Source organism: Centrocercus urophasianus, unplaced genomic scaffold (genome assembly GCF_019232065.1).
Source record: "Centrocercus urophasianus isolate 14NV4802_14NV808 unplaced genomic scaffold, USGS_Curo_1.0 seq_28, whole genome shotgun sequence".
Classification (NCBI taxonomy): Eukaryota; Metazoa; Chordata; class Aves; order Galliformes; family Phasianidae; genus Centrocercus; species Centrocercus urophasianus.
This window is the reverse complement of record NW_024884844.1, coordinates 14,443,441-14,470,968: the sequence shown is the minus strand read 5'-3', so window position 1 is coordinate 14,470,968 and position 27,528 is coordinate 14,443,441. Positions and strand designations below refer to the sequence as shown.

General features: G+C 35.9%; 1 protein-coding gene across 15 annotated transcripts in view; it reads left to right on the top strand.

Annotated features, from left to right (window-relative positions):
• The window catches only part of BAZ2B (bromodomain adjacent to zinc finger domain 2B), a 101,343-nt gene that overhangs the window by 64,149 nt on the left and 9,666 nt on the right, over window positions 1-27,528 (top strand). For 7 of the 15 annotated variants that reach the window (XM_042827479.1, XM_042827478.1, XM_042827480.1 and 4 more), the window contains 17 exons: window positions 18-119; window positions 5,129-5,339; window positions 6,235-6,327; window positions 6,434-6,495; window positions 7,298-7,363; window positions 7,604-7,669; window positions 8,261-8,305; window positions 8,552-8,584; window positions 9,774-9,839; window positions 12,260-12,400; window positions 13,164-13,418; window positions 13,791-14,005; window positions 15,420-15,494; window positions 20,499-20,742; window positions 22,549-22,611; window positions 23,803-23,947; window positions 26,847-27,514. In XM_042827479.1, coding sequence (XP_042683413.1) covers window positions 18-119; window positions 5,129-5,339; window positions 6,235-6,327; window positions 6,434-6,495; window positions 7,298-7,363; window positions 7,604-7,669; window positions 8,261-8,305; window positions 8,552-8,584; window positions 9,774-9,839; window positions 12,260-12,400; window positions 13,164-13,418; window positions 13,791-14,005; window positions 15,420-15,494; window positions 20,499-20,742; window positions 22,549-22,611; window positions 23,803-23,947; window positions 26,847-27,514 — 2,550 coding nt within the window. The remainder of the gene's footprint in view (window positions 1-17; window positions 120-5,128; window positions 5,340-6,234; window positions 6,328-6,433; window positions 6,496-7,297; window positions 7,364-7,603; window positions 7,670-8,260; window positions 8,306-8,551; window positions 8,585-9,773; window positions 9,840-12,259; window positions 12,401-13,163; window positions 13,419-13,790; window positions 14,006-15,419; window positions 15,495-20,498; window positions 20,743-22,548; window positions 22,612-23,802; window positions 23,948-26,846; window positions 27,515-27,528) is intronic. The other 8 variants (XM_042827475.1, XM_042827474.1, XM_042827485.1 and 5 more) reach the window with 5 other exon arrangements.

The following is a 27,528-nucleotide window of genomic DNA, read 5'->3' as shown; positions in this document are numbered from 1 at the left end:
ATATGTGATTTTTTCAGTATCTCAGCAGAAATGGAATAATGGATATCTCAAGGGACAATTTCAGCTTCAGTGCAAAAATAGGAGTGGGTGACTTCTATGAAGCCAGAGATGGACCGCAGGTATCTGCTTTTTAAAAAGTAAAGTCTTTGATCCAAGGAACATTAACCTTACTTTGGATGAAGTAGTTTTTGCTACAGTCTGAAGCATTTATTGTTTTTAGATAATTCTTTCTGAAAATTCTACGTATTTCTTAATAATTGTGAGTTGCTTATGCCTTGATCCCTGGCAGTGTTGAAAACTGCACTTCTCAGTGATTTCAGAATGAGCTTGCAAGGGTTCAGCATGCCTCGTGATGAACTCTGAGCCTGGTTTTGTGTAGTACGAGGGAACTCAGAGTTCCATGTTTTATCTGAGTCAGTGTTCAGCTATTTCTGACTGAGACTTGTCTTCCTGTTTTGTAGAAACCTAGTATTGATAATTTCTGTGTTTGCTTTACATTACACTGCTTTCGTATATTCACCTTCGTAAAATGTCTAAAATACACGTTTAAATGGAAGTGTGTGGTTTATCAGAAAGCACTAGAAACATTAGATCGTTAAGGAAGGGAAATCTGAGTATACTGGTTATGCTTTAGAGTGCCAGAATTACTATGTGTTGTGTAGAGGAATCACACCAAAATAAATAATGTTAGAATTCAAAGGTAATTAGTGCTTTGATTGATCCATGCTTTATTTCTCTACTTTGGTCATGTTGCCTTTTCTTTAGGATGTGTGCAAAAGATTTTGGACTTCACTCAATGAATAGATTTTCTTTTTTAAAATATAAGCATGTTTATATGTTACTACAGCAGTTTGGATAGATAACCACACTGTAGTTTTCCCCTGTGCGACTGTGATACCGCATGGAAGTATGTAGTATTTGCATAATAAAAATTTGAAAGCCTAACAGTAACTGGATTCATGGTAAATGTTGGAATATCAGTTCCTTTTTTACCCTGTTAGGTTCTTCGTGTGTTTCCCGTATTCCTTCCATAACCTTGTTCCCTTCTTCAGTTATCTTTTTCTTCCCCTCCTTCAATTCATGGGGTAATGTTCAGATTTTGCCCTTCTTTGGAACAGTAAAACTTCAGAAATGAGAAGTGGTGGAAGGGCACATTCCTGTAGGTGAGACTGTAGTATGCAGCATTGTACATCTCACTGTAGTTTCTGCTTCTGTAGTTTGTTTACAACAAATGAGGTTGGACTCAATGATCTTTGGAGGTCCCTTCCAAGCCCTACAATTCTGTGATTCTGTGAAATGAGGAGGACGAATCTAAACTGAAATTATGATGCCAGCTACTTGTAAAGTGCCTGTGGCTTTGTTCATTAGTTTGACCAGCAGGCTTTCAGCTTTGTTCTGCTTCCCTCTATAGTTATGCCCTTGAGATAGCCCTATAGTGTTCCTTCTGGCCTCTAGCTATTTTTTCCAGACAGCAGTGCCAGCTAGATGTCTGACTTCCTCTGTCATGATTGCTAGGCCTGAGCAGATGGCCTCATTGCAGTAAGGTATTGCGTAGACCTAAAGGTCAGAAACTAAATTACTGGTTGGATTGGTTGAAACTAGAAGATTATCGTGGTCCTTTCAACCCAGGCCATTCTGTGATCAGTTTCAACAATAAAGGACAACATTTCAAAATATTATTTAGATTTCTTTCTCTTTGTGCAGTGAAGCTTAGCTTATGTTGAAGACATTGCATCTCTTATATTGGCACTCGTCCTGCTTTTTCTTTTTCTCTCTCCTTTGACATATAGAAAACTCGCAGAATCTCAGAAGGTGTGTTTTTTGTGATAAAAATGTATTCTGGTTCCAATTACGTGCATATATATATATGCACATTTATATATGATCCCAAAACACGGGTAGTTAATTATTGCCTTCTATGGAGAGAGATGTTGTCATAGTGCTCTGTAGTTGTCGAAGTTGGTTGCAGAGTGCTTGTCCTCGTCACATGCAACTGGAGGAGCACTTACATGTGGAAAGTCTTTATTTCTTGTTTTTCTGGTTTTGTATTCTTCAAAACACAAAACTGCTGTAATGACACAGTGGCTAAATGTGGTGTAGTACATGGCTAATATTGCGGTTGTTTGTATTTTAATACATGGTTAAATGAAACTATCAACTTGTGTGGTGAGAATTTCACAGCAGTTGAGATATATGAGAATTAGATTATTCAGGCATGTTTTCTTAAGGGAATATCAAGAGAAGACTCAAAGAAGTGTTTATTTTGTCACATGAAATCTGGGTAATAAGAAACAAAAATGTTGACTTCTGTTTGTGTCCTCTTATCATGAGATTTTCTTTTCCATGACATTTGAGCCACCCAAACACTGAACCAATTACAAACAGGTTCCAAGTTGTTCTGAGCATTAAACTTGATTAAAAAACTGAATTAAGATTATCAACGAGATGTTAGCATGGCAACTGTCAGATGGCCTGTTGAAGTCATTGATGAAAGATGGAAACATGCTTCAGGTTCTGAACTGACATAAATCAGCACACTCATTAGTGAATTAGTGTGCGTTTATTCCAGGTGAAAGCTCTCCTTCCTCAGTGCCGTATGAAAGAAGAGAATATTGTGCTGCTGCAGTGTGCTACTGCGTTCCTCCCCACACCCTCAATTGTCACTTAATTTATAAAAGATTTAGGTAATTGAATGGTCTTCATCAGTGTGCTGTGATTTCTGTGCTTAAAAATAAAATCGGATATCATTGGAAAATCGGTAATAATTAATCCAGTAAATTTCATTCTGTTTCTCTGTAAGCACAGTGATTTCAATATAAAAGAACAGCCATACTGGTACAGACCAGGAGTTGTGCAGAGCCCTGTGTTCTGTCTCCAGCAGCATCTCTCAGTGAATGCCTTGGGGAAATAAAGTTGACACACCTACAGGAATAATAACTCAGGTGTGTCCATGTGTTTTCAGGTACAGGGCTGTCCTGGGACCTATTATATAGTTTGCCTACTCAGTGTCTCTCAGTGGATCTTGTTTAAACTATTTTTGTGAAATTGTGGAAACATGTTTAATCACAGTACCTGGCAAGATGTTAAGTAATCTTCTTCCCTTTTTTTGAAATGATGGTTCTTACTGCTTATTGAATCTTATTCCTGTTAGCTTCTAGTTTCTCTTCTGTGAGGATTACGTGACTGCAATATGCATCCACAGTTTGTGGTAATAATGATCTCAGAGACTTGTAGATAGAGACCTAAATGTTTGTTATCGTTAGTATTATTGACCATAGAAAATTAAATGGAAAGCAAAAGAAATCTCCATTTCAGGATCCAAGTTGAACTGCAGCTGCAGCTTCTTCTGCTTCTTGAATGAGTTTTTGTTTGTTTGTTTGCTTTTTTGGTCACATGAGATTTATGACATTTCATGGGTTCAGTGTTAGTCTACGTGATAAATATGGTATTAAATCTAGCATAGCTTGCTCAGCTTCGTAAACTAAACTTCTGGTAAACTATAAGGCAGGTACTAGGCAGTAAAATGAACAATGCTTGCTTCTCTTGTTAGAAAATTAAATATGATTAAATATAAAAGTCCTTTGGAATGATGTACTGTACATGTCGTGATATGATTGTGGTTCTGAACAGCTGGTATTTAAGACCATACTAATGTAGTCCTTTGGAATCTCTGTAAACTGAGTGTGAGATGTAGTCTTACGATGGTCCTGACTGGGAGTGGTTCAGGCTTAAGTATTTCTGATACATTGTGAAGAATAAGCAAAAAGAATTAAAAGTAATTTGACAAAATAAGCAAAAAATGTGTTTTGGGCTTGCTTCAGTATTTACGCACTTTCAAATGAGGAAAATTTGGTAGTGCAAATGTATTTTTTTGTGAACATATAAAAAAAAGTGTTTTATACGCTACCAAAATTAATTCCTGATTTAGCAGACACTTCCAAAATCTTGTAACAAACTTTCTAGGCTAGATTACAGCGGAGTCCAGAAGTTACTTCAATTTTTTCTGTTTTTTGAAAATGATAAAGTCTGTACATAGAAACATGAGAGTAGTTTGTGTTGGAAGGGGCCTTTAAGATCGCTGGGTTCCAAACCCCTGCTGTAGACAGGGACTCCCGCCAGGTTGCTGACAGCCCCATGCAGCCTGGATACAGTTGTGACGTAGGTTGGTGTTACAGCAGGAGCCGGTAGGCTGAGCTACTGTTACATTCAGCAGCTACAATAAGCTCCGCTTCTTGTCAGTTAAATGAAAGCTTTTTCTAACAAAGTATTTCAATGTTTGCTTTTGAGATTGCGTGAAGAAATAGTATTCATAGTGAAAGAAGAAGTTGCTGAACCAGTTGCTTCATGCTTTATTAAGTTCGAAAATGTAGTTTCTGCAGCTTTTGATTAAGACGGAGTATGAAAATTTAGAAGCTTCCGATTTCTTTCAGTTCGGAAATTTTCTTGCACAAGAAAGAAGAATAACTAAATTGTACAAAATACTTCAGAATTAAAATAAACCTGCTTTTTTTGGTGCAGTTGTAAAGCTAAGATACAGAGCACACAGAAAGCAGTTTTTGTGGATGGACCACCGCATTTTGTTCTTCTTTATGACAGAGTTTCTGTCTGTACTTCAAATTGGAGGACAGTGATCCATACGTTGACTTTTTTTTTCATTTGCATTGAGCAGTGGATTCTCTGAAAGCAGTGCAGTTATTTTTTGGTTTATATGATGTGGAAGAATTTGTTTCTGCTTAAATGTGAGTAGAGCATTAGGTAGCGTGGCCTAAATTAATTAAAAGTAATGCATCAGTGATGTTGCTGCTGTGTAATTGTTGTGGATGCCACTGAGTAGATTTCAGTGTCTTGCATCGTAGTGTAGTTGTGAAATGCTCTGTAGTGATAAGCTGTCAATATAACATTTCTGTGAATCACTGGAACGTTGTACGGCTCAGATAGACATCTCAGCTCTTCTCTATATATAATTCATTAAAACTTTATGTATGTAGAAGGATTTAATATATATTAAAACATACATTTATATTTTATTTTTATCTTATAAAAGCATACACTGTTCTTGTTCTCAGATGTCTTTTCTTTTTTGATTCTGTGTTTATAATACTTCTGTGTGAAATGTGTCAATTAAAAGGGCATGCAGTGGTGTCTTCTGAAGGAGGAGGAAGTCATTCCCTGCATTAGAGCTATGGAAGGGCGTAGAGGACGGCCACCAAATCCAGACAGACAGCATTCTAGAGAGGAATCAAGAATGAGACGTCGCAAAGGCCGACCTCCAAACGTTGGAAGCACTGAATTTCTAGACAACACTGATGCGAAGCTTTTAAGAAAGCTACAGGCACAAGGTGAGGAGTGTTTTACTGCTTTCACAAACACGTGAGAGTGTCAGTGCATGGAGACTTGATGGTTTTTCTAAAGAGATGTATTTTGCTAATATACATTTCAATTTAGAACTTTGTCAAATGCTTTTATTGCAGCCCTTTCCTGTTTCATGATCAGTAAACATATATGAATCAAGAGAAGTGTGAGCACACGGGTGGATGTCTGAAAGTTTATTCTGTAATTACTTTATTTAGTTATAGAAGTTAAAAAAGCAGACATCCAGTGTTTTGGTTGCTCTTGATGTTTTTGTTTTAAATTTGCATAAACAAAAAGGTCTCTGCGTGGTCTCTATTACCAGCTCAAACAACACTGGAACTAGAAATTAGCTTTTTCACCCTGCTTAGAATCTCATTTTCCCCGCTACCTCTACACTGTGTTTTTGATTGAATGAAGGAAAATTGATCTCAATAGGCAGAGGACAAAGTTGTATGATTTAAGCTGGAGAGAACAGGACTAAGTAACAAATAAGGAAAACAGTAATTCCAGGACTTCTGAATTAAATGCCAATCTAGTACTCTGTGACAAGTAATTTCTTATTTAAAAAGAAATTGGCTTTTAAACAAAGCAGCATTATTAGCTGGATGCTATCTCACACTTCATGGATAAATTTCTCCAAAAGCAGTGCATTATTTTTTTTTAGAAACTGTTCATATTCTTTTTCTGTTGCATGCTTACTTTACAGTGCACATATCAGTGTGTAGATACCACAGACAGTATTTGGTAGTTGAATGTTTTCAAGATAAAGCGTGCAAAAATAAATCAACTGATTTCTTGTTCTTCACACACATATGGGAATATGAGTTCTACCTTTATTGTTGGAGAGAACTGTTTTTATGAACTTTTTCCTTGTTGTGACAGAAATAGCTAGACAAGCAGCACAGATAAAGCTACTGAGAAAACTCCAGAAGCAGGAACAAGCTCGAGCTGCCAAAGAAGCGAAAAAACAACAAGGTATGGATCAGATCTGTGAGGGGTACTTTGAAAACGATGGATGTGAAGTTATCTGTCCTTCATCATTTTCTGCTGATGTTAATTTTTCAATTGTATTTTTTTAAAGCTATCATGGCAGCTGAGGAAAAGCGGAAGCAAAAAGAGCAGATAAAGATAATGAAACAGCAGGTAAATTGAGAGTGCTGATTTTTTATTATTTCATAATATAGTATATATTTTTAAAGCTCGGAACAAAATTTACAAGTTTGTTTAGCTTGATTTTTTTTCTGTGGTTTTTCTTTGATTTTTTTTAGCTTTGTGTGTGTGTGTGGGTGTGTGTAATGAAACATGCTTGTGTCAGCTTGTGGCTGTTGCCTCAACCTGATTTCTTGTTATTCTTGTTACACTACAGCAACTAGAAAATTCATTCCTATACAATACAAGTTAAGGCATCCAAATCTACCAAAACCCAAAGCCTGTATCTGGGAATACTGAAGTCTACTTGATTGTGAATGTGTTCTCCATGATACATGGCTGTGACGCTTACTGGCTGACATACTTTGGGTTTAGCAGTTTCAGATTCTGCGTGTTGCTCCAAAATTGATTGAAAAACCACTAGAATGAAGGTAGAAATTAACGATTTGAGATCTCTATATCTTGTTAGATGAGATTGCATCAAATCACCCTTTTCATGGTATAGCTGCCATTTTTATTCATTGCTAGATATCTCTACCATTGCCTGTTAGGACTGAATGCTGCTAGTTCACTTACAGAATCATCTCCTCTTAAAGGTGTAAAAAAAAAAAAAAAATAAATAAAATACTGCTGTGACTTCTTAAACATGTGCATCTGTGCATAGCTGTGGGTGGTTCCTTCAGGGGTATCAGATGTTTTCTAATGTTTTTTTGTTGTTGTTTGTTTTTCGGTTTTGTTTTTTCTTTATACTGTCTTTACAAGACAAAAAAAAAAAGCAACTTTCTTCCCTTTGTAGGAGAAGATTAAGCGTATCCAGCAAATCAGAATGGAGAAAGAACTTCGAGCTCAGCAAATTTTAGAGGTAGACATAATAGCTCAAATAATACAATTCTTTTTTTAAGAATGCTGTGCTTTAGGAGTCACACATGTAGTGAGGAGTGTTACCAAGCAAGCAGATCTAACAACATGTACTTAGGGGGTCAGATAAAAAAAATTCTGTTATTAAATATTTCATCTTACAAAAAAAAGGAAAAAAAATAGAAATAAATGTAACTTTTCAAGTTGTGATGTTCTTGTTGAGTGATCTATTTTGCGTGCACAGGCAAAAAAGAAGAAGAAAGAAGAAGCAGCAAATGCTAAATTACTGGAGGCTGAAAAACGAATAAAGGTTAGTTTAGATCTGCTGCAGATGTTATTTTTAATAACTTGTTAATAGAGAAAATCAGGAGCTGTCATTCACTGAGTATGGAACTGAATGGATACGACATATGAATACATTTGTTAGAATATATATGTTACGTTCTTTAGCACCATCTTGGAGATGTAAGTGGCGTACACAAAGACAGAAAAGCACATTTATGCAGATGCTATTTTTGTATACTGTTGAAGTTTTTCTTACGTGATATTTGGTTAGCATGACTCGAAATACTGGTACAGCAGCATTGTTCACAATATTTTTTCAAGCACACTGTATCAAAATATTTTGCTATTTCCCAGCAAATGAAGTCTTGTGCAGGCTGTGTGTATAGAAGCCTCTAGAACTTTTCTGCAAACGCTGGAAGAAATATGTGCACTTCTCTTACTGCTTTAATGTTTGTTCTTGGTGTACTTTAACACTGAATTCCCAGCTCAGAATACATGCAATTACTCTTCTGTAGCCGATACATGAAATAAAATTTTTATTGGGGTGTGCTGTTTCAATATACCAAAGTGTTGGGATGTATGTTTTGATACGTTGAATACATTTCTTTTGCTTAAGGAAAAAGAGATGCGAAGGCAACAAGCTGTTCTTCTCAAGCACCAGGTGAGTATGCATTTAGTTGACCAGGCAGGCAGAATGCCAATTATAAACCAGTACTTAAGCTGTATGGGGGATAAAAATCTTTAAAATATGTCCTTTTAAAATTTTTGGGTTTGATTCCTGCACATTTTTTCTTTCATCTTATGATTTGTTGCTTGCTTTGGTATTGGGGTCTTTTGGGGGATTTTAAAGTGGTTTTATGACTTTGTGATTTCTGTTTCATAATACTGTGCCAACTCTTTCTACCAGGAGTTGGAGAGGCATAGACTAGATATGGTATGGGTATGTTTATTTTTGTACATCTAACACCGCATTGTGATTTGGTTGTGATATGGTTGTCATAGCAATGCATAAAATGTAGCACTGGCTGCTGTCATATTACATACTGCTGCATGGCTTTACAGCGCAGTGCATTGCATACATCTGCTTGTCTTGTCTGTTAAGAAAAAAAAAAAGATGTCTCAAACATATAAATAGAATGTGACAGTCTATAAATGACCTTCTAAACTGTAATCTGTGTTGCTGATGTCCCAGTGTATGTTGGACTAAAGTATAAAATCAGGGAATAACATAAGTTATAATAAATGCAAACACGAGTAGGTTGTCACATGAATAATTTTCTAAACATTGTCCCGTTCATTGGGAATGTATCCAGAGGATTTTAGCAGTGATTTGGATTAATTTATTTAAGAAGTCAGGATTGTATCTCTCCGAAGTTTGTAAAGTACTGAACAAATTAGCTGTCAGAGTAAATAGCATTGTAATTGTGGAGTGAAACATTAGACTGATAATTGTAGCCTCACTGAACTAGGTGATAGAATTTACTTTGCTTAACTGGTGTTAAGATCTACTCTACAGCTTTTAAGGCTTTTAGGAAAAAAACATACATACTGCTCTAGAATGCAGCTCCTTAATGTATTTGAAGTAATTGACAAAGTTTACTGAGGGAAAGACATCAATAAATTCAGTGCATGTATGTATATGTGCTACCATTAGTCTGTTTAGGACTGATCTGGAGCTTCAAAAATTCATCATACTAATTTGTTGCTTGATCATAAAAATGTTAATATTTGCAATATTTAAAACAACCATTAAATAAATTTCTGCTGAATTGGCTATTGAAGAAGTAAATATCAAGTTCCCTAATAGCAGATGTAAGGTAACTGATCTGTTCCAGCCAACCATTATGCTTTTTGTTCTGCCAGCTTATGAAGGAGCAGCATCACAACTGACCATAAGTAAATCTGTATGCTTCTTTTTTACACTGTCTCCATGTTCATTGCTTTACCTTTTTGCTTTTGATTGTTCTTGTATTTTGCTTTCTAAACCTGAACTAAAACATGCACAGACTTGGCCATTCTATATTTAGTATTTACTGTGACTTGTCTATTAATGCTAAACTTGCACTCAACTTTTTAACCGATGTTAATGTGTGGGATTAGTTTTGTTCTAATCTTATCTGCTTCAATAGGAACGAGAGAGGAGAAGACAACATATGATGCTTATGAAAGCCATGGAAGCACGTAAAAAAGCAGAAGTGAGTAATTGACCTCTGACAGTTCTGATGTTTTCAGTATTTCATTCCACGGTGATCTGTAAGAAGAGCTTTGTCCTTCATTTACCTGTAGTTGCAGTCGCATGGTGTGTCATTTGTACACAGCGCAGAGCCAGGAAAAGAAGCAACTGGCAGAAATTTAAATACAAGAAACTCCTTTTGAAGATAAGGAAAGTTTATTTTGAGGATGGTTTAATAGGACCCCAAGGAAGCTGCAGCTCAGCCTTCTTGAGTGGGGTTTTTACTGGGCAGAGGTGGAACCGGATGGTCTCAGAAGGTTCCTTCCATCCTTGATGGCGATGTCTTTCTGTCACAAGACATCAAGAACTGCGTAGTGACTTCAGAGCCCTCAGTATTTCCCAGAAAGGAAATTTGGTTTTTTTTCTTTCTTTTTCCTATTGTTCTTGTGTATATGGACAGTTAGATCATAAACACGCTTGTCAGACTTCTTGAGCAACTTTTATTCTGTACTTAGGGCTAAAATTGCACATCTTGTTCCATTCCAAAGTTATTGGACTTGCGGATTTTGCATGAAACCATGTAGATAGGGTTATTACACCATAATAAATATATTTTTTCTACTTAGAACATACTATTGCATTTCAGAAGACACATGCTTCACCTCTCATTTTGCTTTACTAAAATCTCTGAAATTCTCAGTCAGGAGGTAGAGCCCTAAAGGTTCATGTTATTTAATGTCTGAACATTTTGCCTTATTTTGCTTGTGATTCTAGTTATTTGGCTTACTTTCTTTTTAAAACATACTAATATTAAACTTACAACAAAATATTGCTTGATTTCACTTTACAAAATTTCAGACTTTTTCTGATGCTGACCATCTAAACTCATAGATTTTTTGATTTGTTTCTGAAAACCATTCAACTATTTTCAACATTGCTGCTCTTGGCTTATGGAAGGTTTTCTTAATATTTCTGGTGATTGCTTTCATTTATATAAACTTACTGTATCACAACTGGGTCTGATACCACTCGAGTATTACGAGAATTAGTGATGAAGATTCTTCACACCTTCTGCACTGCTTAACTGGTTGTCCAACTGGTTGGCCAACTGAATTAAGGTGTTTCTTCTAAAGTACTGCAAAATTAGAGTGCTTTTGGTAATTCAGATTGTTGCCTTGCTTATAAATTAAAGAATATTAGATGGCTTCCTTATAGGTGGGGAAAAAAGCATTCATGAGAAGCTGGTAGTCTGCATCTGCACAACCTAAACCAGTTCCTATCAAAGTACTTCTATCAAGTACGCTAATCAGACCCTTAACTAATTAAATATTCCTCTTAGTCATAGCACCATTTGAAAGAGCAAAGTTTCTGTGCTCTTAATCTGCTGTAACCCTGATAGAAGTTAGCTGAATAACTAGTTCAGAAGTCCGGACTCAATTTCATTACAAGGCTGCAGAAGAAAGTAGGTAATAGCTTTCCTAAGACAAACATTTGCAGTGAAGCTGCTTATGTTTGCAACTAAGTTAGCTTTCTTTGTCCACTTCTAGTAGACAAGGATAAAGTAATATGCATCTTGATTCATCCTGGGAGGTTGTTTGCAAATAAAACCCCGATATTATCTTCAAGGGAATATCAGTGCCAAAATATAGTATCTAAATTTTTTGTTTTACTTTTTATATTTTTTTTATATGAAACTATTTTTTGTATATGAAATCTGAGACTGCTTATGCTAGTGATGGCATAAATAAAGTAGACATAGTTAAGAGGTTGAAGTGATATAACCATTATCATATCATCTGTTTGTCAGAGAAGTAGTTGAATCTTAGGCACTACAGAATGTTCATTAATTTAATTTAAAAGTAACAGACTGTAATCCAGAAAAACTAAACAGGCATTTGGATTACTGTATCTTTGAGGATAACTTCCTGGTACAGGCACTGGAGAAAAGAACGATAGGTAAATTGCTGGATGTGGTGTTCAGTGCTCATTAGAGAAGTTAAGATTGGAGGCACTGGGCTGTAGAAAAAACAAGCCCTGTGTGAGTTTGTGGACTCGAGGAATCTGGGCCTGGTGAACGGGTGGAGGCAAGCAAACTGCTGGCTGTTTAAGGAACCACTGGATGAGATGCCCTGGGAAGCAGTCTTTAGGGGCAGAGCAGAGCTGACAACTCTAAGGATGCCTTTCTGACAGCACAAGAGCTCTCTGTCTCCCTGCACAAGAAATCAAGCAGAGGAGGCTGGAGAGCAGCACGGCTGAGCAAGGACCTGCAGGTCAAACTGAGGGATTCTATTTGTGTAGATTCCACCTTTTTTTACTAAAGTGCATTCTTTAAGTTGCTGTGGTAATTATTGAAATTACATAAATAATGCTTTTCAGATTCTTAGATTGTTCCTCTTTAAATAGTCATGGGTTTTATTCTCTGCCCTTTTAATTCTCCTGAAGGAAAAAGAGCGATTGAAGCAAGAGAAACGTGATGAAAAAAGGTTAAATAAAGAACGTAAACTAGAACAGCGAAGACTGGAACTAGAAATGGCAAAAGAGCTAAAGAAGCCTAATGAAGATATGTGCTTAGCAGACCAGAAGGTAATTGTAACAATTTAAAATATACATTGGTTGCTCTGAAAGTAATGCTTCCTACCTATTACTATGGAAACTGCAATAGGTACAAGGAACACAGCAACAATATTTGTTAGAGGACATTTCTCAGCTACAAAACACTATTTTTCAGCATAGTCACTGCCACTAGCTGTGTATTTTTGCCAGCAATGAAGAAAAGCCTGCATGTTATGCTTGTAAAAATATGCACCAGTGGAGGTGACCACTGTTGCCACTGCTGAAACTCACCACCCACTGCCACACTGTGCTCACGTTTACTGTGTGGGCTCCATAAGTGTCGTAGTGTCAATGAATATCAGTGGATGCAGTTTTTTTCTGCATGGAGGAACTCAGTTTCACACCTTTGCTTCATCCACACTTGCATGTCAGTCTCCGTCTTGTCAGAATGCCTGTCTGTTCAAGTCCACCTTTCTGAGGAGAATTACACTTCCTTCTGCTCCCAGAGATCTTTAATACTACCTTTGAAAGTACTTTGGCTCCAAATAGGGTATGAAAACCTTCTTATACAAGAAGTATTAGTTGATGCCCTCCTCAAATAAATGAAGAAGATAAACATTAATGAAGGGTATTTCAGCGTTATATTAAATTTACAGGTGGGATGTGGGGAGCAGCTCCTATGTTGCCTTCACCTTCTATTGTTCATGTGCTGTATGTCATATGAAAGTACTAATCAAGAAAGTTACCCTCTGAAATATACTACTGAATTATTTTTCTTCTTTTTCCATTTCAGCCTTTGCCAGAGCTGCCTCGCATCCCAGGCCTTGTTCTGTCTGGAAGCACATTTTCAGATTGTCTCATGATAGTACAGTTCTTGCGTAACTTTGGTAAAGTTCTCGGCTTTGACGTGAATACGGATGTGCCTTCCCTGAGTACTCTTCAAGAGGGTTTGCTGAACGTAGGAGACAGCAGAGGAGAAGTACAAGACTTGCTTGTAAAGCTTGTCTCTGCAGCTGTTTGTGATCCAGGACTTGTTACAGGATACAAGGTAATGAGAAAATAATCCATAATTAAAAAAAGACGAACCAGCAATCCAACGAAACAAAAAATAACCCAAATCCTAGCTTATGAATACTTTCTTCGTAGTGTGTGAGATGGTCCACCTGCGCCATGCCTTTTCTCATTTAACTTGTTTATTTAATATCAGTATTATCTCTATTCTTACCAACACGTGAAGGAGTGGTCCTTCTCTTTTTCTCTCCATTAAAGATTTTCACTTGAATAGTCAAAAGAAGTACCCTCACTGAAATGCTTGTATATAAAAGCAAATAAAACCACATAGCTATTTTATAAACAGTAATGCAGAGTGCGGTGAAGATAGCACTTTCAAATGTGATTGATTGAAACGTCCTTCTTTTAGGTTAAAACTATTCTTGGGGAGCACTTACTGAATGTTGGCATCAATCGAGATAACGTGTCTGAGATTTTGCAGATATTTATGGAGGCTCATTGTGGGCAAACTGAGCTTACAGAGAGCTTGAAGACAAAAGCTTTTCAGGCACATACTCCAGCTCAGAAAGCAGCAGTGCTAGCTTTCCTTGTCAATGAGTTAGCTTGCAGCAAAAGCGTAGTCAGGTAAGTTACTTCTCAAACAAATATGTAAAAATAGTTATTTGAATGTTATATTTAAAAACATTATGTAGACTTTTGTTCCAAGATGTTTCTTGACGTTTTTAGAAAGTAAGCTGAAATCTGCTGTTACTACTTCTTGTCTTTACAAACGTCTGATATTTTGGAAGATTCGACATTTTCCTTGTTTGGTCTGCTTTTTGTTGTTGCTTTCAAAACTTAAAATTGGAGAAGATGTGATTGATTACAAAGATATGTACTAAGTATTCTGGGGAATAATTAAGAAGAGTGGTGTAATGATTCTGTAATACTCTCTTTTCCTTTTGATTTTTTTTTTTAAATCCTCTTCTGTTCAAATGCAAAGTAGATCATCAGCTGAAATAAGAAATCTAATTTATTGTGGCAGTAATTCAAGAAAGTGTATAGTTTGTGTAGTCATGTATTGTGTATATATTGTATATATTGTGTAGTGATGTGTAGCATTCTATAAGTAAAAGAAGCTGTCACATAAAAGACACAAAAACTTAGCAATATGTGATAAAAAGTTAGGAAGTGGCAGCCTTGGAGATATTTACACCTCTGTGTGCTTGCTTACTGTGATAATCTTATATGACCAAATTGATTACTGCTTTTGTTGCATTGCCAATTCTATGTCTTTTGGTGTATGATACACTGCAAAAGTTAACCAGTCTTGTGCAGTGCAAGAATGAAAGAAATTCTTTGTGTTTTAAAAAGCTGGGAAATGGCAAGTTGAATGGTGCAAGTACTATGCAAGTAGTTTGTAAGAGAATCAGTGTGCGTTTAATCAAATTAATGATAGCAAGGAACTCCTTCACTTACTGTAGATGACCAACTGTAAAACCAGATCCATAGCAGTCTTTCAAAACTGGGTTGTGTTTTATTTTCATCATTGAAGCAAGTATAAACTGCTAACATGTGGAGTCTGGAATTTCTCTGATGTAGTTCCCAGAGAATTTACTACATCTGTCTATCTCTTGTTCTTCTGTTTCTGTACAGGAAGGTAGATGTTAATTTGTGGATAAAGGGTCCCAGTGGAATACTGTATATGTACTTGTGATAACTTGTGTGTAGGGCAAGATGCTTTTTGGCTAATGCAGTTGGAGGCTTCACGTTAAATGCAAGCTATTAGAAGAAATGTCAAATTCTTTGAATTACATACTTCTGCAAACTTGCATCACATTGTAAATAAAAACTGCCTGATGTCTGTAAATAAAAACTGCACAGATGTTTCTAATATTGGAACTTGCTAATTTTAAAGTTATTTATTTTGTATTTTAAGAGTTTATCTGGATAGTTTAGTGAGACAAAAAATCTCTCCGTAAATGTTTGTCAGAAAAAGACATGCAAGTGCACTGTTAATGGTATTTCAATTATCTTTGGATTATTTTGTCTTTGACAGTGAAATTGATAAAAATATTGATTATATGTCGAACTTAAGGAGAGATAAATGGATGGTTGAAGGCAAACTTCGGAAGTAAGTTTCATTTCCTTAAGTATTACTATGTATTGCTTCTTTGCATTTGCTCATATATGCTGCTATATGGTCTGTTGGTTCTAAGGACAAAATTAGCTGGTACCATTACAGGCTTACCAAGAAGTTAGTAACTGAACTATCTGGCTCAGGTGGATGTGAATTTAGAATGGTCCTGCACCGGTCTTTTGTAACATGTTAAAGAAGCATGAGGATTTTTGCCCCTCATAATTAAGAGTTGAGTCCATTTTGTATTCTTTGGGGGAAAAAAAAAGTGAAATCAATTTTATTAGAATATTACAGGAGCTGTCATATTGTGATTGACATTGTCAGTTTATTTGGACCTACCATGCTTAGCAGTGTTCCTTCTGAAAGGCATTTTAAAACAGTTTTCATGCAACAGTCACCCATCAAATTTTGCTGATTTATATTACATAATATTAACACTTCCATTTTATGTTTGTTACATCATTCCCTATACTTAGGGATCATCTCTAGCATGCAAACATTGAGATATTTTGGTATTTTTATTTAAGCTAAAATTGGAATTTTTAAAGTGTCTTCAGCTTCATACCCACTGTTTTCCCATCCTACAAGACAAAATTCCATACAGCAAGCATAATGGCTCCAACTACCAGGAAGCTGGAAGGCGTAACTTTCATGAATCACAGGTGGTAAAAATGTATAGCCAGACTCTACTTTCTTTTTTCTTGGTCATCTTTACCTCTTACCAGGAATGGTGAAACCTTTCTTAACCCCTTGCTTTAGGTACTTATGTTTCTAATCTTGTTTCTCCCTTTTTTCCCTTTAATGTATCTGCGAAGGAAGAAAGAAGAAGTAAAGAAGAAGGACAAGAGGGAGGTAGAGGAAAAAATAAGACCAGTAAAAAGAAATTCTCTACTAATAACACAAATCCCTGTGTATGCAGGCTTAATGCAATTTATCTCTTAGTGTAGTACACATGACTTTTCCTGTCTTCATCTGTAACCCATCCTATGATTCTTTATAGCTCTAGAAGTGTCGGTAAAGTCCTATTTAGCCAATTATTTCTTAATAGATTGGGACCCTTGCCTGTCATTGCCCCCCATGGGGCCACTTAGTCTTTCTCTCCCTCCATCGAACTGTAAGTACTTGTAGATTAGAATCCTCCTTTTTCTCATCTTTCTTTTCTTTGCCTTCAAATAGTGGGGAGTAAGACCCTAAAGTCTCATGCTCCTCTTCATTTCTACAGTCATTCCTCTGTTTTTTGCTTTTCCCCTTCCTGTGTGGATAGGAGCTAACAGTAGTGCTGGTCCTATTCTAAAGTGTAAGTACTGTGGGAGTGTTCTGAGACATTCTCTGCTTCTTTGAAGTCACTAGACTTTGACTCATCTATCTCATCCTTGATTCAAAATCTTTGAATTTTTCACTTTTTTTCTGATTAACTCTCAGAAGCTTTTAAGAAAAGCCTTCATCGATCAGTTTAAAACAGTGCTCTCTTTGTATGTCAGATGATTTTTATAAACTCTTAGAGCTGTTCTGGGGCTTCTCTGAAGAGAAACTTAAAGTCTTCTGTTTGATCTTTTTTCTGCATTTAGGTTTTTGTATGTTATCTTCCCTAACCATTTGGGGCTCAGTCTAGTTTTTAAACATTCCTGTTCCAAATAGTTTTAGGAATATCTGGTCTGTTGACTACTTGCCACGTTATCAATGGATGTGTACTCCTCTTATAAGTACACAAACCTCTACATGACCCTCAAAACACAAACTCGTCATGTGGAAAGCATGTAGCAGTAGAATGAAGGATACTGAGAAATGGATGTATTCCAACTCAGCCTGGTTTACAAGACTATGTCTGTGTATGCTGTGTAAATCATCATACCATGACGTCCAGATTGCCTTAAACTACATCTGAGTGGGATAAGAAGAGATTCTGCATGTGTGAGGTTTTGTCATGGATTGTTTTTTATGCTTATGCTCCAGCTGTTGATGAGATTAGCTCCTCAACTGGATATGCAGAATATCAGAAGGAGAAAAAAAAAAAATTATATATATATATACTTACATATACATGTATACAGACACGCACATAGACACACAAAATCTCCATGTGTTTATATGTATGTATACACACATGCATGTAAGATTTACAGAAAACGATGGCTGAAGAAGGGGAGTCGAAAGCATGTAGCTTTTCTTTTCCTTTTTTTTTTTTTTCCTCTTTTTTTTTTTTTTTTTTTTTTGGCTTGTTTTTGTTTCCTTTTCTTTAAAGATGTGAACTGAATTCATTGATAAGGATAATAACATTTATGGTCAGAAATGGAACTCTTCTTCTGTGCAATGCGAGGTTGCATCTGGTGCCTTTTCTATTGCATGTAGGGGTGGATCTTGATACCAATCACCATTTTTGTAGGAAAAAAAAAAAAAAAAAAAGCATCTGTCTCATCAGGTCAAATCATCTTGCTTTCTATATCACAGATATTGTCAGCAGACTGTCTCACCTGAGATGATTCAGCTGATTTTATTACTAGATAATCGTAACTTCCAGTGTCTCTTCTTCCATTACATGCCTTCTTCTTGACATCTCTTTTGTCACTTGGTCAATGAAAAAATCAATTTAAGAAATGGAACATAGCTACTTTAAGGATAATACGTGTTTCTTTACAAAACTTTGATATACTGCAGAACAAGATTTTCATTACAGCATTTTTTTTAACATGCCAGTATTATGCTATGCATCTTATCAGTTAATTACTCTCCAGTGAGACCATCTCAACTGTAAATGATGATGGTAAAGCAAAAGCAGTGTTACCTAAGGGTAGGAATTATATCCTGAGTTTGCATAGGAGGTAATTCTGATTCGGGAAACTTTCATTATTTGAGAGCTAAGAAGAAGAATGTTAGGAGAATGTGATGCTTAGAATTTCTTTTCCTTGCTATTTCCTAATAGTTGATTTCGGTACAGAAGTTATGATGAGTGATTAAAAAATAAATCAGAAGGTGAGTTTTTCTTCCATGATCTGATGAACATTACAGGTTAGGAAGAGCAGGCTTAAGTCACTTATCTGAGTATCGCCTACTGTTTTGTCTAGAGGACTTCACAGCATTCTTTGTGGTTACAGAAGTCTTTTTGATCTTTATGTGAAAGAAAGATGAGTGGAAGAAAGTTTTTTGAGTGAATGCAATAAACTTTTGTTTGCCATGTGCTTAGGTAGTGGCAAGAAAATTATGCCATATTCACAAATCTGAACATTTTTTCTAAGATACATTCTCATTGATTTCTACCTCTACATGATTTTGTATAAAAAGAGGTGCTTTCTGATGCTTGTGTTGTTATAAAAAGAGGGCATCTCTGATTTATTTCCATTCCTACTTCTAGTATCGTGCAAGTCTCCTCCTTTGGTGCTTTCCAACGTTGTATCTTTGTTCTCAGTTCTAGCAAAAGAAGCTTTTTTCATTTGTTATCATTTATTCTAGATGTATGAATCAGTGTGTTTTCTGATCACTGCACTTCATCTGCTAGCCTTTTTAGTGAATTGTCTTCTAGATTACCTCAATCTGATTTGTCTCTTCAATGGTACCATCACACAGCATTCAATGCAGTTGCTGATTAGTGGCTTGGTTTGGTGGATGATTAATGTACATGGGCACAAGTTTCCAGTCCAGCTGAAAAGGACTTGATAGTGTGAAGTTCCCATAGAAAAGAATAAATGTTCTGAAAAATTAACTCGGCAGACATCTCAGTTGGACTCAGTGAGCTAAGGCTTTTTGTACCAGAGCTGAAAATAGTACTTACTGCCAAATTCACTGGAAGGCTCGAGAAATTTTTTTATCCAGAATATTATGAATTACTAAAATAGCTTTAAGAGGGCTGCTACCAGTTGAGCAGTGACAGCTTCATTAAAATCTGTGCTGTTTGGTACTGGCATGGTTTTATCAGCGTTTTTAAAAAGCTGATACTTTCGTCAGAGTCCATCTGTCAAGAAGCAAGTACTTTTACAACACTCATGTTTGTAGCCACTTGCTGTATGGAATATTGTGTTGTAGGATGGGAAGAGAGAGAAGTATGACAAGGGAGAATTACGTGCTGGTAATCGTGTTTGTCGTTACCGTTCTACTTTTCCCATCCTACCTTCTTCCAGCCATCTCTTACAAAATCTTTGTCTTCCCTACACGTTTATGAATCTCTTCTGAGTCAGTTGCATTTTTTGGTCTGCTTTATAAGTGATTAGGCCTGGCTATCTATACCTCCTGCGATTCAGCATGTTTGCCTGCTAGCTTCCTGATAGGTGGAACTGTAATTTTTGCTGTGTGGGATCTTGTCTTATAGGGTTTTTATAGAAGAAGAAGGTCTACAACAACTATAATTACTGGTATGTAAGTTTCCTTTTTCTTTCATAAAAGGAAAAATAAGGATTTGATTGAGTCTCCTGAAGCTTAGGTAACCATGACTTCTCAAAGAAGAAAATATGTCGTAGAATGGAAAGATCAATCAAAGGCTTGTGCTAAAGGGAAATAAGATATAATAAATAATAATTAAAAAAACAACAACGCAGAAATCTGACATAAAAAAAATTACTTTAAAAACAACTTTGCTGTTGCCATGCAGATACAAAGAGTTTCGTACGTTCAGCTTAGGATTTTCCCCCGTTTTTTGTTTGACAGCTGTTTTATAAAGATACATAAAGATGCATAAAACAGAAGATAAATAGTTGTTTCTTCTAATTGTCTTTACTAACTTTTCAATAGAACGCTTGTATTCTATTTCTTTTAAGTGGTTATGTGATGAAAATCTACCTGGAAGAAACAGAAATTCTAGGCAGAATTGGATAAGAGGTTTAAGGGCTTTCTCTAACCTGATTTTTTTCCTATTGCTTAATGGCAATAAATAGGTAATAAAATGTAGAGCATCATAGATCAGAAGAGCTAATTTGATATAAAATGATTCACTTTTAATCACACAGGAACAAAGGTATGGTTATGCTACAAATAAGATCCATAATTTCACTCGTTGTCATGTTTTTAAAGTCTTAGAATCATTCATGCAAAAAAAACTGGCAAAAGAGATGCAACAGGAGGTGGTGAAGTGGGAGAGGAGCCGCATTCTTTGGAAACATCAACGCCAGGCCGCAAACGGAAACGGAAGTGTGGGGATAGTGATTATGATGATGATGACGATGATGATAGTGATGATCAGGCAGATGAGGATGATGAGGATGAAGAGGACAAAGAAGACAAAAAAGGAAAGAAGGCAGAAGTTTGTGAGGATGAGGTGGGGGATTTTAAATATTGAAATGGAACTAACTGGTAAATTGAAACTTGCTTCTCTTCTGTTTCCCTGCAACATTAGGGTGCTCTGCACCACGTCCCCAAGGTCTTACAATAAGAATGAAGGAAAAGTATTTTAACATCCATTTTATTTAAAAAAATTTAAATTTTTTAAATTAAAAAAATAATAATAATTTTTTTTACATAAATTGTTTTCAAGAGTGTATTTTTTTTTTCTTGATAGCTTTCTGCTTTTTTTGGCTTCATCTTAATTTTCTTGAAATTTTGAGAGTTTGTGCAAGATCCTGAGAACCACAGCATTTTAAGCAAATGAGTATGAACTGATGTTTTGATTAGTGTAGAATAAAGGTCATTTTTAATTAAAAAGACATATTAAGTTGTATTTAACATTTGTCTATTAAAGAAGCGTACCTGTGACGTTACCACGTGCCTTTTCATAACTTTTCTGGGATAATGAATATTGCAGAAAATATGTTTCAGTGCTCAGTTGTACCTGATACACAAGTTGATAATGTTTTTACTAGTCAATATTGGATGAGATGTAGGGAAGATCATTGAACATTGTTATTTTGAGCTGAATTGTAGACAAAATGAGTGTTTGTAGCATGCCATGGGCTCGTAACATTGACTGTAGAACTCCAGCTTTTCGTGCTGCGTAAAGAGACGAGCAATACAAAATACCAGTGACTCTTTGAACAATACATGCATACAATGTCTGAACTCAAATTTTTGGGAACACTCTTCATTAGTGACCCAGCTAGTTGCTAGAGTAGGAACAGCTATTTTTGCTGCTCCTCTGGATTTGTTACAATTACTTTGTATGAGTTTAAGAAAATACCTTAATGGTATAGCATAGTCTTCTTACAAAATAATATTTCAGAGTTTAAAACAGGTAATATCTAGGAATCTAATCCCATATCTTTCTATTCATCTTTTACACTTAAGTACAGTCTTACAGTTTGGTACTCTGGAGGTCTTATAACTCCTCCAGAAAAAGTACTCCATTGCATTTGTGCTGTATGTAGTATTTTAGAAGGCTTCATTCTGGTTCTCTAATTTTAGAGACGTGGAATTTGAAACCATTGTCTTACGTTGTAAGTAATTGGGAGCACCTAGGATTGTTACTATTTTTAAATTTCTCACTATCCCCAAGATTTTGTTCAACTGAATAAAGCTCTTCTAATGGAAATAAATTGTATGTTTAACTACACTAAGAAGGAAGAACCATAGGCTTGTTGCATTCCTCTTCAAAAAATCAGAAAGGATAATACTGGAACTCTTACAGTGATTTAAGTGTCATTTAAGGTGGCCCTACAATTTCTTGTAGACATTGAAATAAGTTACAAGTATGCTCTGATGAAAGACTCACTGATAAAACTCAGCAGATTGTAGTTTCCTGCATGAAAAACTCTTTGAAATATACACAAATATTCAAAAAGCTTCATGGAATATAAGATTAAATTCTGTAGTTGTTTATACACAAGGAGAATTATCTCTTCCAATAAAACAATGTTTTTAACCAATGTTTTGTCACCATCTTTCTGCTACATATGTGTCTAGGATGCTGTTGAAAGATAGGTCTTTTTTCCAGCCATGTTGTTCCTAGTCAGATACATTTGTCATATATACATAGTCAACAGGCAAATATTTGAACATTTTTACCCTTAGCATTTGCCTTTCACATTTGAAGGCTCATTTTCTGTTACATCTTTTCTACTATAAAGTTGATAAGACAGACTGATTTTATCCTGAGATGGTTTTGGTTTGACGATATGTTTGGTGATTATAGGATGATGGAGACCAGACAGCAAGTGTTGAAGAACTAGAGAAGCAGATTGAAAAACTGACAAAGGTGAGAGATTGTCTTGGTTGCATTTAATATTTGGCTGTGGGATTTCAAGAGTTGAAATTACAAGCCATCACCTTCAGTGCTCTCCCTTATTATAAATTTTAATCAGGATAAACTTTCATTTGATGAAAATACGAATGCTGCAGCTGGTTATGACACCTGAATTTTAATCCATAAATATTTGTTGCATTAGTGGATTTCACACAGTCAGTGGTCAGAAGGCCATTGATTATATCTTTCCACATCACAAGTTGTTGTTGAGATGTAACTGATATGCTTCTGTTTGTTGATTTATAAAGTGATCGTAAAGCTTTGTGTCCAAGAGACAGTGAGATTTTCATTATACAATTGGTGGCAGTTCTTATCCTTTCCTATGGTTGGCTAATTGTTGCAGCTGTTCAAGACTGATGAAGAGAGCTACCTTTGCTTGACATTTCAAAACAATGAAAGAGGAAAGGAAACATGAATAAGAGAGTGCTGTAGGTCAGGCTCTATTCATGGCCCATGTTTTTATTAAATAGTTTATTCTTTCTGTCAGAAAGTCTGACATTTAAAACTTTTTCTCCTGGTTTCTCTCACATCCAAATTACAAAAAATCAGCAGTCCAGAATTATACCCGTCTTCCAACAGTGCCAATTTAGCAGAGCAAAAAGTGAACAAAGGAATTGAAATTATTGGTAGCTCCCCTCAGATAACTCTTTCTGTTTGAATACTCTTTTATGAGCTGATTAAAATATCTCATTAGTTTTCCATTGGGCTGCAGTAGCACTCATTGTTTGGCCGTGTTCAAGTGCTCTTTATACCATTTACTCTTACGCCTTAATTGATAGAATTTCAGGCGTTCCCTTGCAATATGTTCATTAATCATTTTCTTCTGTGAGAGCAAATGTTAAGAATGTCAGGTCCTAGCGTTACAAAAATACTTTTAAAGGAAAGCTGGTACACGTAAGGTAAATCAGGAAATGATTGAATTATTTTTTTTTAAGGCATCTCTCCAAGTCAAATAATCAGGACAGCAATCACGAGTAAGAGTACCATATAATACACACAAAAAACCTTTAAAAGTGCCTCAGTTAAGTCTTGAAATTCCTGTCACTGGTAACCAGAATAGCCAGAATTTAATAAACTTTAAAGCACTTGTTTATTTTTCACCTATAGAATTATAGCACCTTCCTTTTTTTTTTTTTTAAACAGCAACAAAGCCAGTACAGAAAGAAGTTATTTGAAGCCTCACATTGTTTGCGTTCAATGATGTTTGGTCAAGATCGTTACAGGCGTCGGTACTGGATTCTGCCCCAGTGTGGGGGCATTTTTGTGGAAGGCATGGAAAGCGGCGAAGGTAAGAAACAGAACGACTTCATACCATTGCGTGCCATGGCAAAACATGCTGCCAGTCTGCGGGCAGTGACTTTGTGTAGTGAGATCTTTAGGCTTCATCTTCAACCTGAGGCTGAAAAGGTACTCGGTATAAGTCTTTCATTTATATGATGCTTTCTGATACTATGTTACTGGTTGGAAGACATTTAATATCTCTTGTGAAGTGAGGATTCATATTTTGTAAATTTTCAGAAGTTACAGTTACATATGTTGCGCTTTTTCATTTTTCTCTCTCTGAATTATTTCTCTGACAGTTAACTCTGCATATGAAAGCAAGATGATCATAGTAGACATACTCATTTATGTCACTTTTTTGTGTGCAAATACACAGAATATTTTATATTTGAAGATTTGATACATGTCTGTGCACTTGTTTGGTTTGGACACAGTTTTATTCCTACAAGCTTGTATGATGCTGTATTCTGGGTTTGTAATGAAAATATTGCAGGTAACACAGCAGTGCTATAGTTGTTGCTGAGCAGTGCTTACACAGAGTCAGGACCTGTTTCATTCTTCAACCTTCCTGCCATCAAATAAGTTGGGGGTGCACAAGAAGAGGACAAAACTCAGTAGCTGATACCCACTGTTGAAAGGCACATTTCGTATCGTGTAACTTCATGCTGAACAATAAAACTGGGGAGAGTTGGGGGTGAAAAGTGAGCCAGCAATTCTGCACTGCTTAGCTGCCTGCCGAGATTAAACCACAAAAACCACAATGGTCTGATAAAATAAATGTGAAAATTGTTTTTCACACTGAGAAGTACTAAAGACTTAAATCACCAATACAGCTTCGTATCTTTATTTCTCACATCTCTTCTAAACTAGTAAATATTAAACTTACTTTATTTAAATATTTGAATGTAATTTTTTGTTCTTTACACAAGTATACGCTGCTTAATTGAATCTTCTCACATTTTCAATTGGATAGATGCAGATTCCGCTATTACCAGATCTTTTTCTGCATATTGCAATTGATAAATTCGAGCAGTTTTTATTTTTTGATCATGGAAAAATCTTTTCAAATTCTGATACAGATGAAGCATAAGCCCATGGTTCGACTTTTTCCCCAGCAATAATAAAAAAAAACAAACCCCAGCAACTCCAATGCGCATGAGAAATGCGGGATCTCAAGGGTACTGCATCATTCTGGAAATGTCCTTAATTAAAACTGCTAATTAAACTACCGAATTAAAAATTACAGCGTCCACGATTTTGAGTCCTCTTTTAGACTCCACATGAGCCACAGAACTTGTCCTAAACCTAATCCTAATCTTCAAGTTGTCTTTTCTTTTTTTTTAAATGAGTAGCATAAAGAAATAGTTCTATGTCTCTGCATAATTTTATTGGACCTGTTTTTACCCATGATTGATTGGGTACAAAAGGTAACCTACCAGATTTTGTACCACTTGCGTTCCTGTTGTCCAACTATTTTATTATATTCTAATGAAATAAAGCCACAAGTGCTTCAGCAGTCCTACATGAAGAAAAGCACTGAAGTGCAACTGCCTGTCTTACTGTAGTTTGGAAAAAGCACAAAATCTTTAGCCAAGAACTGTAGTGCATATCTTTATTTTTTTAGTTCAGTCCCCCCGAATGCACATATTCTGAATTTCTGAGCTACTCCCTCGTCCTTCCGTGTCTTTGTTTTCCATTTCACACTTTCTGTACTTTCTCCACTCCTAATTCCTTTTATGTAAACACTTGAAACATGAGACAACTGCCAGTTAAAAAGAAAAAATATACCCTTTTCTCTTGCATAGCTCTTTTGATTATGCTAGTATTCAGGTTGTTTGTACCTTGATGTATACTGCAAGTATTTTCAAGTATTAATTAGAGGAAGTATTATTTTCTTTAACTACTTGTCTTCATAGGAATTACAATTTCCTAGAATGAACAGGCAAATTTTATGGATATTTTGGCCGTTAACCATAAGCAAGATCATTGCTTATTTGGTTGTTTTTCCTGATGAAAATATGTTTAAAAGGTAGTGTTGAATTCTCTAGCTCCTTGCCCTTATTCTTTTTTCTGTTCTTCAAAAAAACAGTTTCTTAGTCTGAAGCTGAAACATTAATAGAAGAGAGATGGTTAAGAAAGACTAGAAGAGGAAAGAAAACAGAAAAAAATGGTTTTCCTGTGCATTTAAAATATGTCTTCTCCACCTTGAATATTTCCAGAAACTGGCGTTTGTTGCCAACTTCTGACTGCAGTCTGATTGCATCAATTCTGTGATTCTGTGATCTGCCTGTTTTTCTGTGTGTAGGCTGTCTGTCATACTGGGTAGTTCTTCAAACTTTGAAACTGTCAAGAATGTTGATGTTACACTTCACAGTTGTAGTTGGTAATGATTTTTATCTGAAGGGGTAAAATGTGTAATGTTGTGCTTCAATATTTTGAGAATATTTGATTTCATAATAGGAATGATGGTACTTGTTTTAGTAGCTGGCTGTCAGCTTAATAAAACGGCCTCTTGCAAAAATGAACTTGAAGGCTCCATTGTACCCAGGTGATGTAAGTGTATGGATGGCTGGATGAAGCAAATTGAGTCTGGCAAGAAGAAAGCCACCAAAAATACATATTTCAAAGATCTTTTGCTGGCAAACTGTTGCAGACACTAATATATCTTAAGGAAGAATACTACAGCTTTGTTGACTACACTGGTGTCATTTTTCCTCCAGACGTTGGAGAATCTGTGTGTGCTTTTATATTTGCTTTGTTGTGGAAAGTGAGAAGTAATTTTGTTTATATAAAATAAATTTAATATGGAAGGAGGCAGAAAAAAAGTTGTTGCTCATCTGAGATGATAAAAATGATTAAATTAGTTGGTCTGTTTTGTTTCATCTATGGTTTTTGTACTTCTTTAGGTCTAGAAGAAATTGCGAAAGAAAAAGAGAAGTTAAAAAATGTAGAAAGCGTGCCTATAAAAGAAGAGGTATTTGAGATCTCAGAAGAAAAAATAAGCTGTTTAAATACAACTCACTGTGAGCAAAAGGAAGATCTGAAAGAAAAGGACAGCACTAATTTGTTTTTACAAAAGCCTGGCTCATTTTCAAAACTAAGCAAACTGTTAGAGGTTGCAAAAATGCCACCTGAGTCTGATGTTACACCCCAAAAACCTAATGGTGGTGCAGCAAATGGATGCACTCCATCTTATCAAAATACCTCCCAAAACTCTCTGTGCAGCCTTCAACCTGGTGTATCACAAAGCAGCAGCGAGAAGTCCGATTCTAATAATCTTTTCAGTCCTGTTGCAAGCGGGACAGGAAAGTTTTATAGTTCTCCATTAATTCCAAGTGACCAGTTGTTAAAGCCTCTTAGTGAGAAGAACAGACAATGGTTCAGCCTTTTGCCAAGAGTACCCTGTGATGACATGTCAGTTACCCACGTAGATACACCAGCTACTGCAACTTCACTTACTCCTCAGTCACATCCACCATCAAAATCACCTTCACCTGTTCCGTCACCTCTTCTGGGCTCAACCTCTGCACAGAGTCCAATGGGATTAAGTCCTTTTGCATTGCCACCACTGCAGGTAAGTAAATAATT